This window comes from Petromyzon marinus, chromosome 74, assembly GCF_048934315.1.
Source record: "Petromyzon marinus isolate PM22_M1 ecotype Great Lakes invasive population chromosome 74, UKy_Petmar_22M1.pri1.0, whole genome shotgun sequence".
In the NCBI taxonomy this organism is placed as follows: domain Eukaryota; kingdom Metazoa; phylum Chordata; class Hyperoartia; order Petromyzontiformes; family Petromyzontidae; genus Petromyzon; species Petromyzon marinus.
In genome coordinates this window covers 8,892,478-8,907,925 of record NC_133740.1, presented here as the reverse complement: position 1 = coordinate 8,907,925, position 15,448 = coordinate 8,892,478, and the positions used below count along the sequence as shown (strand labels likewise).

The following is a 15,448-nucleotide window of genomic DNA, read 5'->3' as shown; positions in this document are numbered from 1 at the left end:
CTCACTCACCCACTCACCCACTTACTCACCTACTCACTCACCTACTCACTCACCCACCTACCCACTCACCCACTCGCTCACCCACTCACCCACTCACTCACCCACCCACTCACTCACCCACCCACCACTCACCCACTCACCCACCCACTCACCCACTCACTTACCCACCCACTCACCCACTCGCTCACCCACCTACCCACTCACCCACTCGCTCACCCACCCACCCACCCACTCACCCACTCAGTCACTCACTCACCCACCCACTAACCGTCTCATTCACGCACACACTCACCCACTCGCACGATGGTGAACAGCACACTCGCACAATCTCTCTCTCACTCACCCACTCATTCGCCCACTCGCTCACTCACTCACCCACTCACTCACCCGCCCACTCGCCCGCTCACTCACCCACTCGCCCACTCACCCACTCGCCCACTCGCCCGCTCACCCGCTCACCAATGGTAGCAAACATCGCCGCTGGGGGGCGGGAGACAAAAGCCCCCGCCGCGTGCCGTGCCGGCCTTCGGAGGCGCTGCTGCCCGCAAAACCGCACCTGCCCCCGACACCCTGTGAAGGCTACGCGGGGGACCTTTGCCTTTGTGTCCGCACGAGCGCAGGCACCGCATGAGAGGAGAGACCACTCTGTGGAACCCGGGCTGCGACCACGCCGGCATCGCCACCCAGGTTCGCTGCTGCTCGGTGCATTGTGGGTAACGGGGGGGGGTGCAAAGCATCATGGGTAAATGTGTTTGGGCGTGGGGGGGGGGGGTGGATCCGTGGGTGGGGGCACTGGGGGGGGTGGGGGCGAGGCGGGGGGGGGGGCAGGGGAGGGAGGGAGGGGCGCTAGGGGGGGGCGCAGGGGTGGGGGGCGCTGGGTGTTGGCGCTGTTGTCTCCCCTGGCAACGGGGGCAGCCAGAACCACCAGCGCCTCGTCCGGCACACGGTGGTGGTGGTGGTGGTGACGACGGTGGTGGTGGTGACGGTGGTGATGGTGATAGTGGTGATGGTGATAGTGGTGGCGGTGGCATTGGTGATTGCGGTGGTGATAATGGCGGTGATGACGGTGGTGGTGGTGGCGGTGATGATTGAGGCGGTGGTGACGATGATGGCGATGGCGGTGATAATGGCGGTGATGGCAGTGATGATTGAGGCGGTGGTGACGATGATGGTGATCGCGGTGGTGATAATGGCGGTGGTGGCGGTGATGATTGAGGCGGTGGTGGCGATGATGATTGAGGTGGTGGTGACGATGATGGAGGCGATGGCGGTGATGGTCCCCTGTGGCTGTCCGCAGGTGGTGGTGGAGCGCAAGGTGAAGAAGGAGCTGGGGCTGAGTCGCCACGACCTGGGCCGGGACAACTTCGTTGAGCACGTGTGGGCCTGGAAGAGGGAGTGAGTGGGACACAGAGACACAGAGACCACCCCCCACCCATAGAGACCACCCACCCCCCCCCCCCATAGAGACCCCCCACCCCCCTCCCATAAAGACCCCCCACCCATAGAGACCCCCGTGGTCATCGTGTGGTTGTTGATTGTCGATTGCTGTGGTTGTTGATTGCTGTGGTTGTTGATTGTTGTGGTTGTTGATTGTTGTGGTTGTTGATTGATGTGGTTGTTGATTGATGTGGTTGTTGATTGTTGATTGATGTGGTTGTTGATTGTTGTTGTTGTTGTTGATTGTTGTGATTGTTAATTGTTGATTGATGTGGTTGTTGATTGTTGTGATTGTTAATTGTTGATTGATGTGGTTGTTGATTGTTGTGGTTGTTGATTGTTGTGGTTGTTGATTGATGTGGTTGTTGATTGATGTGGTTGTTGATTGTTGTGGTTGTCGATTGATGTGGTTGTTGATTGTTGTGGTTGTTGATTGTTGTGGTTGTTGATTGTTGTGGTTGTCGATTGCTGTGGTTGTTGATTGTTGTGGTTGTTGATTGTTGTGGTTGTTGATTGTTGTGGTTGTCGATTGCTGTGGTTGTTGATTGTTGTGGTTGTTGATTGATGTGGTTGTCGATTGATGTGGTTGTTGATTGTTGTGGTTGTTGATTGTTGTGGTTGTTGATTGATGTGGTTGTCGATTGCTGTGGTTGTTGATTCTTGTGGTTGTTGATTGTTGTGGTTGTTGATTGTTGTGGTTGTTGATTGTTGTGGTTGTCGATTGCTGTGGTTGTTGATTGTTGTGGTTGTTGATTGATGTGGTTGTTGATTGTTGTGGTTGTCGATTGTTGTGGTTGTTGATTGTTGTGGTTGTTGATTGTTGTGGTTGTTGATTGTTGTGGTTGTTGATTGTTGTGGTTGTTGATTGTTGTGGTTGTTGATTGTTGTGGTTGTTGATTGTTGTGGTTGTTGATTGATGTGGCTGTGGTTGTTGATTGTTGTGGTTGTTGATTGTTGTGGTTGTCGATTGTTGTGGTTGTCGATTGCTGTGGTTGTTGATTGTTGTGGTTGTCGATTGATGTGGTTGTCGATTGATGTGGTTGTTTATTGTTGTGGTTGTTGATTGATGTGGTTGTCGATTGCTGTGGTTGTTGATTGTTGTGGTTGTTGATTGTTGTGGTTGTTGATTGTTGTGGTTGTCGATTGCTGTGGTTGTTGATTGTTGTGGTTGTTGATTGATGTGGTTGTTGATTGTTGTGGTTGTCGATTGTTGTGGTTGTTGATTGTTGTGGTTGTTGATTGTTGTGGTTGTTTGTTGTTGTGGTTGTTGATTGTTGTGGTTGTTTGTTGTTGTGGTTGTTGATTGTTGTGGTTGTTGATTGTTGTGGTTGTTGATTGTTGTGGTTGTTGATTGTTGTGGTTGTCGATTGTTGTGGTTGTCGATTGCTGTGGTTGTTGATTGTTGTGGTTGTCGATTGATGTGGTTGTTGATTGTTGTGGTTGTCGATTGCTGTGGTTGTCGATTGCTGTGGTTGTTGATTGCTGTGGTTGTTGATTGTTGTGGTTGTTGATTGTTGTGGTTGTTGATTGCTGTGGTTGTTGATTGATGTGGTTGTTGATTGTTGTGGTTGTTGATTGTTGTGGTTGTTGATTGTTGTGGTTGTTGATTGTTGTGGTTGTTGATTGATGTGGTTGTTGATTGATGTGGTTGTTGATTGTTGTGGTTGTTGATTGTTGTGGTTGTTGATTGTTGTGGTTGTTGATTGATGTGGTTGTTGATTGATGTGGTTGTTGATTGATGTGGTTGTTCATTGCTGTGGTTGTTGATTGCTGTGGTTGTTGATTGTTGTGGTTGTCGATTGTTGTGGTTGTTGATTGCTGTGGTTGTTGATTACTGTGGTTGTTGATTGTTGTGGTTGTCGATTGTTGTGGTTGTTGATTGCTGTGGTTGTTGATTGATGTGGTTGTTGATTGTTGTGGTTGTTGATTGTTGTGGTTGTTGATTGTAGTGGTTGTTGATTGTTGTGGTTGTTGATTGATGTGGTTGTTGATTGTTGTGGTTGTTGATTGTTGTGGTTGTTGATTGTTGTGGTTGTTGATTGATGTGGTTGTTGATTGATGTGGTTGTTGATTGATGTGTTTGTTGATTGCTGTGGTTGTTGATTGTTGTGGTTGTTGATTGATGTGGTTGTTGATTGATGTGGTTGTTGATTGATGTGGTTGTTGATTGCTGTGGTTGTTGATTGCTGTGGTTGTTGATTGCTGTGGTTGTTGATTGATGTGGTTGATTGATGTGGTTGTTGATTGCTGTGGTTGTTGATTGTTGTGGTTGTTGATTGATGTGGTTGTTGATTGCTGTGGTTGTTGATTGCTGTGGTTGTTGATTGCTGTGGTTGTTGATTGATGTTGTTGTCGATTGTTGTGGTTGTTGATTGTTGTGGTTGTTGATTGTTGTGGTTGTTGATTGATGTGGTTGTCGATTGTTGTGGTTGTTGATTGCTGTGGTTGTCGATTGATGTGGTTGTTGATTGATGTGGTTGTTGATTGTTGTGGTTGTTGATTGTTGTGGTTGTTGATTGTTGTGGTTGTTGATTGTTGTGGTTGTTGATTGATGTGGTTGTTGATTGATGTGGTTGTTGATTGATGTGGTTGTCGATTGTTGTGGTTGTTGATTGTTGTGGTTGTTGATTGATGTGGTTGTTGATTGTTGTGGTTGTTGATTGCTGTGGTTGTCGATTGCTGTGGTTGTCGATTGCTGTGGTTGTCGATTGCTGTGGTTGTCGATTGCTGTGGTTGTTGATTGATGTGGTTGTTGATTGATGTGGTTGTTGATTGTTGTGGTTGTCGATTGATGTGGTTGTCGATTGCTGTGGTTGTCGATTGCTGTGGTTGTCGATTGTTGTGGTTGTTGATTGTTGTGGTTGTTGATTGATGTGGTTGTTGATTGTTGTGGTTGTCGATTGCTGTGGTTGTCGATTGCTGTGGTTGTCGATTGCTGTGGTTGTCGATTGATGTGGTTGTTGATTGATGTGGTTGTTGATTGTTGTGGTTGTTGATTGATGTGGTTGTTGATTGCTGTGGTTGTCGATTGCTGTGGTTTTTGATTGATGTGGTTGTTGATTGATGTGGTTGTTGATTGATGTGGTTGTTGATTGCTGTGGTTGTCGATTGCTGTGGTTGTCGATTGTTGTGGTTGTTGATTGCTGTGGTTGTCGATGATTGTGGTTGTTGATGATTGTGGTTGTTGTGGTTGCAGAAAGGGCGACCGCATTTACCATCAGCTGAGGACACTAGGCTCCTCTCTGGACTGGGACCGTGCATGCTTTACCATGGACCCCGTGAGCAACCACCACAACCACCACAACCACCACAACCACAACCACCACCACCACAACCACCACCACCACAACCACCACAACCACCACAACCACAACCACCACCACAACCACCACAACAACCACAACCATCACAACCACAACCACCACAACCACCACCACCACAACCACCACAACCACCACAACCACCAGACACAAGACAAAGCTCCCACCGTGTAGCCTTAACAGACTGTAGGGGCAAGTGCCGTTAGCGAGCAGCAGCAGCAGCAGCTACGGAGGCCACGGGGCACCGTGGCGCACGACACCATGCCCGGCCGCCTTTGTCTCCCCTAGTGGCGACGTTCACTACTACACACCGCAGCAGCAGCAGCAGCAGGTACTCGTTTGAGGGCTGAGTCGACCTAGGGGAGGAGGTCCCCAGGACCGGTTCAGACGAATCGTCCACCGGTGTTGGCCTCGAGCGGGAATCGAACTCGGGTCGCCGGGGTTTCGTAGCGCAAGCGTAGCGCTAACCGCGCTACACTGCCGCACACGCAGACACACACACACGCAGACACGCACACGCTCACACACACACACGCACACACCCACACACACACACAGACGCACACACGCAGACACACACACGCAGACGCACACACGCACACGCGCACACGCGCACACGCACACACGCACACGCGCACACGCACGCACGCACACGCACGCACGCACGCACACGCATGCGCACACACGCACACACACGCACACACACACAAAAAGACAAAGATCCCCCGTATAGCCTCAACAGACTGTAGGGGCAAGTGGCTGTTAGCGAGCAGCGAGCACCTATGAAGGCCGGAACGGCACACGAGGGGGGTGGGTGGCCAGCACCACGCCCGACCGCCTTTGTCTCCCCAGTGGCGATGTTTTTATCCACCGCACCAGGTACTTAGTTGAGGCTGAGTCGACCTAAGGGGAGGCCCAGGACCGCACGCACACGCGCGCACACACGCGCACGCACACGCGCACACACGCGCACACACGCGCGTGTGTGTGTGTGTGGTGACGCGCGGAGTTGACGCGTGGCCACGTGTCTCCCTGCGTAGAAGCTGTCGCGCGCCGTGCAGGAGGCGTTTGTGCGTCTCCATGACGACGGCGTCATCTACCGTGGCAACCGCCTCGTCAACTGGTCCTGCAGCCTCAACTCGGCCATCTCCGACATCGAGGTGAGCGCCGTCGGCGCCGCCATCGCCATCGTCACTGACGTCACCGACGTCGTCATCGTCGTCATCGTCACCACCGACGTCGTCATCGTCACCACCGACGTCGTCATCGTCACCGACATCATCATCATCATCATCGTCACCGACATCATCATCACCACATCACCATCATCATCATCACCATCATCATCATCATCACCACATCATCATCACCATCATCATCACCATCATCACCACCATCATCACCATCATCATCACCATCATCATCATCATCACCGACATCATCATCACCGAAATCATCATCACCATCATCATCCGCAACATCATCGGCGTCATCAATGTTACAGACATCAACATCACCCCCCAACAACAACAACATCATCACAATCACCGACACCATTCCCACCATCACCGATGGTGTTTGTGTGTGTGTGTGGGGAGCGGTGGCGCAGCGCTTAGCAGCGCACGATGCCACGGATCCGACCATGACACCCGGGTTCGATCCCCGCTCTCTCACGACCAGTAACAGTGACGTCAGATGTCCACGGTGGCTTGGAGATGTTGACTACCTCGCCTGGTGTACAGGACGTCGTGGGTTCGATCCCATCCCTGACAACGCCTGCTGCTGTAGATTTGGAGTCTGCGTCTCTCTCTCTCTCTCATCATCATCACGGTGGCTGGGAGATGTTAACTACCTCGCCTGGTACGCAGGAGGCCGTGGGTTCGATCCCGACCCTGACAACGCCTGCTGCTGCTGTAGATTTGGAGTCTGCGTCTCTCTCATCATCATCATCACGGTGGCTAGGAGATGTTGACTACCTCGCCTGGTACGCAGGAGGTCGTGGGTTCCATCCCGACCCTGACGACGCCTGCTGCTGCTGTAGATTTGGAGTCTGTGTCTCTCTCTCTCATCATCATCACGGTGGCTATGAGATGTTGACTACCTCGCCTGGTGTACAGGAGGTCGTGGGTTCGATCCCGACCCTGACACCGCCTGCTGCTGCTGTAGATTTGGAGTCTGCGTCTCTCTCTCTCTCTCTCCCCGTGGTCACGTGGATTTTTCTCCGCATCCTCCGGTTTCCCCCCCCCTCCACGTTTAGGGGTCGTCCATAAATGACGTCATGCACCTTGGGGGGGGGGGGGTCAGACATTTGTGACGATGTGTGACGAGTGGGGGGGGGTGGGGGGTGTTTGAGAAATGTGACGTCACATCAAAATTGCGCAACTTTATAAATAAACATAGACACAACACGTTCTACTTAATTAAATATACCTTTTTAATAAGTGTTTCCTTCCTACAACATCAGAGTGCAGCGCCACATTAAATACGCAACTACTACAATGACAACAATAGTTTAAAGCGATTTGAAGCACTTTTTATTTTTGTGATGTCATGTTTGAGAGGGGAGAGGCGGGGGGTCTGACTCTTTGTGATGCCATGTGACTAAGGGGGTGGAGGGGGGGGGGGAATCACGTGACGTCATTTATGGCCGGCCCCTTAGGAGCAACGTCGCACAGTCAGGGTGTTGTGAACGTTCACTCCCGATGGCGACGTTGAGCTGTCATATGTGGTCAGGTCGCTTCTGAACAAAAGCGCTACGACACTCAGTTGGGGTCCTCATCTGGGTTTAACTTCTCAGCCGGTCCCCTTGAACCCCCTCCCATTAGGTCTACTCAGCCTTAAACGGGTGCCTGGTGCGTTGCGTGTTAAACATCAGCAGTCCGTGGGTCTACGTGGTGTCTATTGGGGGGGGTCTACGTGGTGTCTATGGGGGGTCTACGTGGTGTCTATGGGTCTACGGGGTGTCTATGGGTCTCTGTGGTGTCTGTAGGTCTCTGTGGTGTCTGTAGGTCTATGTTGTGTCTATGGGTCTACGTGGTGTCTGTAGGTCTACGTGGTGTCTGTGGGTCTCCATGGTGTCTGTAGGACTCTGTGGTGTCTATGGGTCTCTGTGGTGTCTGTAGGTCTATGTGGTGTCTGTAGGTCTATGTGGTGTCTATGTGTCTATGGGTCTGTGGGGTGTCTATGGGTCTATGGGGTGTCTATGGGCCTATGGGGTGTCTATGGGTCTGTGGGGTGTCTATGGGTCTCTGTGATGTCTATGGGTCTACGTGGTGTCTATGGGTCTACGTGGTGTCTATGGGTCTACGTGGTGTCTATGGGTCTACGTGGTGTCTATGAGTCTACGTGGTGTCTATGGGTCTACGTGGTGTCTATGGGTCTACGTGGTGTCTATGGGTCTATGTGGTGTCTATGGGTCTGTGGGGTGTCTGTAGGTCTATGTTGTGTCTACGGGTCTATGGGGTGTCTGTAGGTCTCTTGTGTCTATGGGTCTACGTGGTGTCTATGGCTCTACGTGGTGTCTATGTGTCTATGTTGTGTCTATGGGTCTATGGGGTGTCTGTAGGTCTTTGTGGTGTCTATGGGTCTATGGGGTGTCTGTAGGTCTCTGTGGTGTCTATGGGTCTACGTGGTGTCTGTAGGTCTATGTTGTGTCTATGGGTCTACGTGGTGTCTGTAGGTCTATGTTGTGTCTATGGGTCTACGTGGTGTCTGTAGGTCTCTGTGGTGTCTATGGGTCTACGTGGTGTCTGTAGGTCTATGTTGTGTCTATGGGTCTACGTGGTGTCTGTAGGTCTATGTTGTGTCTATGGGTCTACGTGGTGTCTGTGGGTCTCCATGGTGTCAATAGGACTCTGTGGTGTCTATGGGACTCTGTGATGTCTATGGGTCTCTGTGGTGTCTGTAGGTCTACGTGAGGTCTATGTGTCTATGGGTCTGTGGGGTGTCTATGGGTCTATGGGGTGTCTATGGGTCTATGTGGTGTCTATGGGTCTACGTGGTGTCTATGTGTCTATGGGTCTGTGGGGTGTCTATGGGTCTATGGGGTGTCTATGGGTCTATGTGGTGTCTATGGGTCTCTGTGATGTATATGGGTCTACGTGGTGTCTATGGGTCTACGTGGTGTCTATGGGTCTATGTGGTGTCTATGGGTCTATGGGGTGTCTATGGGTCTGTGGGGTGTCTATGGGTCTCTGTGATGTCTATGGGTCTACGTGGTGTCTATGGGTCTACGTGGTGTCTATGGGTCTACGTGGTGTCTATGGGTCTATGGGGTGTCTATGGGTCTACGTGGTGTCTATGGGTCTACGTGGTGTCTATGGATCTCTGTGGTATCTATGGGTCTACGTGGTGTCTATGGGTCTATGGGGTGTCTATGGGTCTCTGTGGTGTCTATGGGTCTATGTGGTGTCTATGGGTCTTTGTGGTGTCTATGGGTCTACGTGGTTTCTATGGGTCTACGTGGTGTCTATGAGTCTACGTGGTGTCTATGGGTCTGTGTGGTGTCTGTAGGTCTCTGGTGTCTATGGGTCTACGTGGTGTCTATGGGTCTTTGTGGTGTCTATGGGTCTATGTGGTGTCTATGGGTCTACGTGGTGTCTATGGGTCTATGTGGTGTCTGTAGGTCTCTGTGGTGTCTATGGGTCTATGGGGTGTCTTTGGGTCTACGTGGTGTCTATGGGTCTATGTGGTGTCTATGGGTCTATGTGGTGTCTATGGGTCTACGTGGTGTCTGTGGGTCTATGGGGTGTCTGTAGGTCTCTGTGGTGTCTATGGGTCTATGTGGTGTCTATGGGTCTCTGTGATGTCTATGGGTCTACGTGGTGTCTATGGGTCTACATGGTGTCTATGGGTCTATGTGGTGTCTATGGGTTTACGTGGTGTCTCTGGGTCTCTGTGATGTCTATGGGTCTACGTGGTGTGTATGGGTCTATGTGGTTGTCTATGGGTCTATGTGGTGTCTATGGGTCTGTGTGGTGTCTATGGGTGTACGTGGTGTCTATGGGTCTACGTGGTGTCTATGGCTCTTTGTGGTTGTCTATGGGTCTACGTGGTGTCTATGGGTCTATGGGGTGTCTATGGGTCTATGTGGTGTCTATGGGTCTACGTGGTGTCTATGGGTCTACGTGGTGTCTATGGGTCTATGGGGTGTCTATGGGTCTACGTGGTGTCTATGGGTCTACGTGGTGTCTATGGGTCTATGGGGTTTCTGTAGGTCTTTATGGGTCTATGGGGTTTCTGTAGGTCTATATGGGTCTTTGGGGTGTCTATGGGTCTATGGGGTTTCTGTAGGTCTATATGGGTCTATGGGGTGTCTATGGGTCTATGGGGTTTCTGTAGGTCTATATGGGTCTTTTGGGGTGTCTATGGGTCTATGGGGTTTCTGTAGGTCTATATGGGTCTATGGGGTTTCTGTAGGTCTATATGGGTCTTTGGGGTGTCTATGGGTCTATGGGGTTTCTGTAGGTCTATATGGTTCTATGGGGTGTCTATGGGTCTATAGGGGTTGGGTTTCTGTAGGTCTATATGGGTCTATGGTGTGTCTATGGGTCTATGGGGTTTCTGTAGATCTATATGGGTCTATGGGGTTTCTGTAGGTCTATATGGGTATTTGGGGTGTCTATGGGTCTATGGGGTTTCTGTAGGTCTATATGGGTCTATGGGGTGTCTATGGGTCTATGGGGTTTCTGTAGGTCTATATGGGTCTATGGGGTTTCTGTAGGTCTATATGGGTCTTTGGCGTGTCTATGGGTCTATGGGGTTTCTGTAGGTCTATATGGGTCTATGGGGTGTCTATGGGTCTATGGGGTTTCTGTAGGTCTATATGGGTCTATGGGGTGTCTATGGGTCTGTGGGGTTTCTGTAGGTCTATATGGGTCTATGGGATGTCTATGGGTCTATGGGGTTTCTGTAAGTCTATATGGGTCTATGGGGTGTCTTTGGGTCTATGGGGTTTCTGTAGGTCTATATGGGTCTATGGGGTTTCTGTAGGTCTATATGGTTCTTTGGGGTGTCTATGGGTCTATGGGGTTTCTGTAGATCTATATGGGTCTATGGGGTTTCTGTAGGTCTATATGGGTCTATGGGGTGTCTATAGGTCTATGGGGTTTCTGTAGGTCTATATGGGTCTATGGGATGTCTATGGGTCTTTGGGGTGTCTGTAGGTTTATATGAGTATGGGATGTCTATGGGTCTATGGGGTTTCTGTAGGTCTATATGGGTCTATGGTGTTTCTATGGGTCTATGGGGCTTCTGTAGGTCTATATGGGTCTATGGGGTTTCTGTAGGTCTATATGGGTCTTTGGGGTGTCTATGGGTCAATGGGGTTTCTGTAGATCTATATGGGTCTATGGGGTGTCTATGGGTCTATGGGGTTTCTGTAGGTCTATATGGGTCTATGGGGTGTCTATGGGTCTATGGGGTTTCTGTAGGTCTATACGGGACTATGGGGTGACTATGGGTCTATGTGGTGTCTGTAGGTTTATATGGGTCTATGGGGTATCTATAGGTCTATGGGGTTTCTGTAGGTCTATATGGGTCTATGGTGTGTGTATGGGTCTATGTGGTGTCTGTAGGTCTATATGGGTCTATGGGGTGTCTATGGGTCTATGGGGTTTCTGTAGGTCTATATGGGTCTATAGGATGTCTATGGGTCTATGGGGTTTCTGTAGGTCTATATGGGTCTATGGGGTGTCTATGGGTCTATGGGGTTTCTGTAGGTCTATATGGGTCTATGGGGTGTCTATGGGTCTATGGGGTTTCTGTAGGTCTATATGGGTCTATGGTGTGTCTATGGGGTTTCTGTAGGTCTATATGGGTCTATGGGGTGTCTATGGGTCTATGGGGTGTCTGTAGGTCTATATGGGTCTATGGGGTGTCTATGGGGTTTCTGTAGGTCTATATGGGTCTATGGGGTGTCTATGGGGTTTCTGTAGGTCTATATGGGTCTATGGGGTGTCTATGGGTCTATGGGGTTTCTATAGGTCTATATGGGTCTATGGGGTGTCTATGGGTCTATGGGGTTTCTGTAGGTCTATATGGGTCTATATGGGTCTATGAGGTCTGCACGGGTTTTGTGGGTACCTGTGGGTCTGATAATGAGCGGAGGAGACAGCACACCGCCTATGGCAGCACTTGCCCCGACAGTCTGTTGAAGGCTACCTGGGGTGGTGGGCTGCCTTTGTCTTTGTAGGTGGACAAGAAGGAGCTGAGTGGCCGCACACTGCTGCCGGTCCCCGGCTACTCGGAGAAGGTCGAGTTCGGAGTCCTCGTGTCCTTCGCCTACAAGGTGGAGGACTCAGGTACCACGTGGTGATGGTGGTGGTGGTGAGGGTGGTGAGGGTCTCCCCCGCCTCTCCCCCGCGTCTCCCCCGCGTCTCCCTGTGTCCCCCCTGTCTCTCCCCCCGTGTCTCCCTGTGTCTCTCCCTATCCCCCCCCCCCATGTCTCCCTGCGTCTCCGCCGTGTCTCCCCCGTGTCTCCCCGCGTCCCCCCCTATGTCTCCATTCACGTCCCCCCCGTGTCTCCCTGCGTCTCCCCCGTGTCTCTCTGTGTCTCCCCCATGTCTCCCTGCGTCTCCCCCGTGTCTCCCTGCGTCTCCCCCGTGTCTCCCTGTGTCCCCCCCGGCTCTCCCTGTGTCTCCCCCGTGTCTCCCTGTGTCTCCCCCGTGTCTCCCTGTGTCTCCCTGTGTCTCCCTGTGTCCCCCCCGTGTCTCCCTGCGTCTCCCCGCGTCCCCCCCCCCCCCCGTGTCTCCATTCACGTCTCCCCCGCGTCTCCCCCTTGTTTCCCCCTTGTCTCCCCCTTGTCTCCCCCTTGTCTCCCCCTTGTCTCCCCCTTGTCTCCCCCGCGTAGACGAGGAGGTGGTGGTGGCGACCACGCGAGTGGAGACCATGCTGGGAGACACGGGCGTCGCAGTCCACCCCGACGATCCCCGCTACACGGTGAGGTCACGGGAGGTCACGGGAGGTCGTCACTGGTCACGGGAGGTCGCGGCTGGTCATGGAAGGTTACGGCAGGTCATAGGAGGTCATGGGAGGTCATGACCGGTCACGGGAGGTCGCGGCTGGTCATGGGCGGTCACGGCAGGTCTCGGTAGTTTGCGTCTCTCTCCGTGGCCGTAGTGAACATTGTGGTCGATGTTGTGGTGGACGCGGTGGTTGATGGGGTCAACGTGGTGGTGGTGGTGGTTGATGGGGTCAACGTGGTGGTGGTGGTTGATGGGGTCAACGTGGTGGTGGTGGTGGTGGTTGATGGGGTCAACGTGGTGGTGGTGGTTGATGGGGTCAACGTGGTGGTGGTTGTTGTGGTGGTTGATGGGGTCAACGTGGTGGTGGTGGTGGTTGTTGCAGTGGTTGATGGGGTTAACGTGGTGGTGGTTGTTGATGGGGTTAACGTGGTGGTGGTAGTTGATGGGGTCAATGTAGTGGTGGTGGTGGTTGATGGGGTCAACGTAGTGGTGGTGGTGGTTGATGGGGTCAACGTGGTGGTGGTGGTGGTTGATGGGGTCAACGTGGTGGTGGTGGTTGATGGGGTCAACGTGGTGGTGGTTGATGGGGTCAACGTGGTGGTGGTGGTGGTTGTTGTGTTGGTTGATGGGGTTAACGTGGTGGTGGTGGTTGTTGCGTTGGTTGATGGGGTTAACGTGGTGGTGGTGGTTGATGGGGTCAACGTGGTGGTGGTGTTTCGATTTAAAGCTTTCGTGACTGCAATGATTCATCTTCTTTGGTTCTTTCGGTAAAGTTCTCATTCTACGTGACTTTACCGAAAGAACCAAAGAAGGTGGTGGTGGTGGTTGATGGGGTCAACGTGGTGGTGGTGGTGGTTGATGGGGTCAACGTGGTGGTGGTGGTTGATGGGGTCAACGTGGTGGTGGTGGTGGTTGATGGGGTCAACGTGGTGGTGGTGGTGGTTGATGGGGTCAACGTGGTGGTGGTTGATGGGGTCAACGTGGTGGTGGTTGATGGGGTCAACGTGGTGGTGGTGGTGGTGGTTGATGGGGTCAACGTGGTGGTGGTGGTGGTTGATGGGGTCAACGTGGTGGTGGTGGTGGTGGTTGATGGGGTCAACGTGGTGGTGGTTGTTGTGGTGGTTGATGGGGTTAACGTGGTGGTGGTGGTTGTTGCGGTGGTTGATGGGGTTAACGTGGTGGTGGTGGTGGTTGTTGCGTTGGTTGATGAGGTTAACGTGGTGGTGGTGGTGTTGGTGGTTGATGGGGTTAACGTGGTGGTGGTTGTTGTGTTGGTTGATGGGGTTAACGTGGTGGTGGTGGTTGCGTTGGTTGATGAGGTTAACGTGGTGGTTGTGTTGGTTGATGGGGTTAACGTGGTGGTGGTGGTTGATGGGGTTAACGTGGTGGTGGTTGTTGCGTTGGTTGATGAGGTTAACGTGGTGGTTGTGTTGGTTGATGGGGTTAACGTGGTGGTGGTGGTTGTGTTGGTTGATGGGGTTAACGTGGTGGTGGTGGTTGTGTTGGTTGATGGGGTTAACGTGGTGGTGGTGGTGGTGGTGGTTGTGTTGGTTGATGGGGTTAACGTGGTGGTGGTGGTGGTTGTGTTGGTTGATGGGGTTAACGTGGTGGTGGTGGTTGATGGGGTTAACGTGGTGGTGGTTGTTGTGGTGGTTGTTGTCGTGGTGGTTGTTGACATGGTGGTTGTTGTGGTGGTTGTTGTGGTGGTTGTTGACGTGGTGGTGATGGTTGTTGTGGTGGTTGTTGTGGTGGTTGTTGTGGTGGTTGTGGTGGTTGTTGACGTGGTGGTTGTTGTTGTGGTGGTTGTTGTGGTGGTTGTTGTTGTGGTGGTTGTTGTGGTGGTTGTTGTGGTGGTTGTTGACGTGGTGGTTGTTGTTGTGGTGGTTGTGGTGGTGGTTGTTGTGGTGGTTGTTGTGGTGGTTGTGGTGGTTGTTGACGTCGTGGTTGTTGTGGTGGTTGTTGTGGTGGTTGTTGTGGTGGTTGTTGTGGTGGTTGTGGTGGTTGTTGACGTGGTGGTTGTTGTGGTTGTTGTTGACGTGGTTGTTGTTGTGGTGGTTGTTGTGGTGGTTGTTGACGTGGTTGTTGTTGTGGTGGTTGTTGTGGTGGTGGTGATGGTTGTTATGGGGGTTGTTGTGGTGGTTGTTGTGGTGGTTGTTGTGGTGGTTGACGTGGTGGTGGTTGTTGTGGTGGTTGTTGTGGTGGTTGACGTGGTGGTGGTTGTGGTGGTGGTTGTTGTGGTGGTTGTTGTGGTGGTTGACGTGGTGGTGGTTGTTGTTGTGGTGGTTGTTGTGGTGGTTGTGGTGGTGGTTGTTGTTGCGGCACAGCACCTGCGGGGTCGGTTCGTGCTGCACCCGTTCTGCGGGCGCCGCCTGCCCATCGTCCACGACGACTTCGTGGACACGGCCTTCGGAACAGGTGACCCACCCACACATCGTGAACCCCCCACCCACACATCCCACCCACACATCGTGAACCTCACCCACCCACCCACCCCACCCACACATCGTGAACCCCACCCACACATCGTGAACCCCACCCACACATCCCACCCACACATCGTGAACCCCACCCACCCACACATCGTGAACCCCCACCCACCCACACATCGTGAACCCCACCCACCCACACATCGTGAACCCCCACCCACACATCGTGAACCCCACCCACCCACACATCGTGAACCCCCCACCCACACATCGTGAACCCCACCCACCCACCCCACCCACA

The 15,448-nt window shown here is 52.4% G+C and overlaps 1 protein-coding gene across 3 annotated transcripts in view; it reads left to right on the top strand.

The window, feature by feature from the left end:
• VARS1 (valyl-tRNA synthetase 1) overlaps positions 1–15,448 on the top strand; it is a 76,972-nt gene that overhangs the window by 24,236 nt on the left and 37,288 nt on the right. For all 3 annotated transcript variants that reach the window (XM_076056084.1, XM_076056083.1, XM_076056082.1), the window contains exons 10-16: positions 621–687; positions 1,298–1,395; positions 4,634–4,715; positions 5,798–5,917; positions 11,950–12,058; positions 12,607–12,695; positions 15,046–15,136. In XM_076056084.1, the coding sequence (XP_075912199.1) occupies positions 621–687; positions 1,298–1,395; positions 4,634–4,715; positions 5,798–5,917; positions 11,950–12,058; positions 12,607–12,695; positions 15,046–15,136 (656 nt within the window). The remainder of the gene's footprint in view (positions 1–620; positions 688–1,297; positions 1,396–4,633; positions 4,716–5,797; positions 5,918–11,949; positions 12,059–12,606; positions 12,696–15,045; positions 15,137–15,448) is intronic.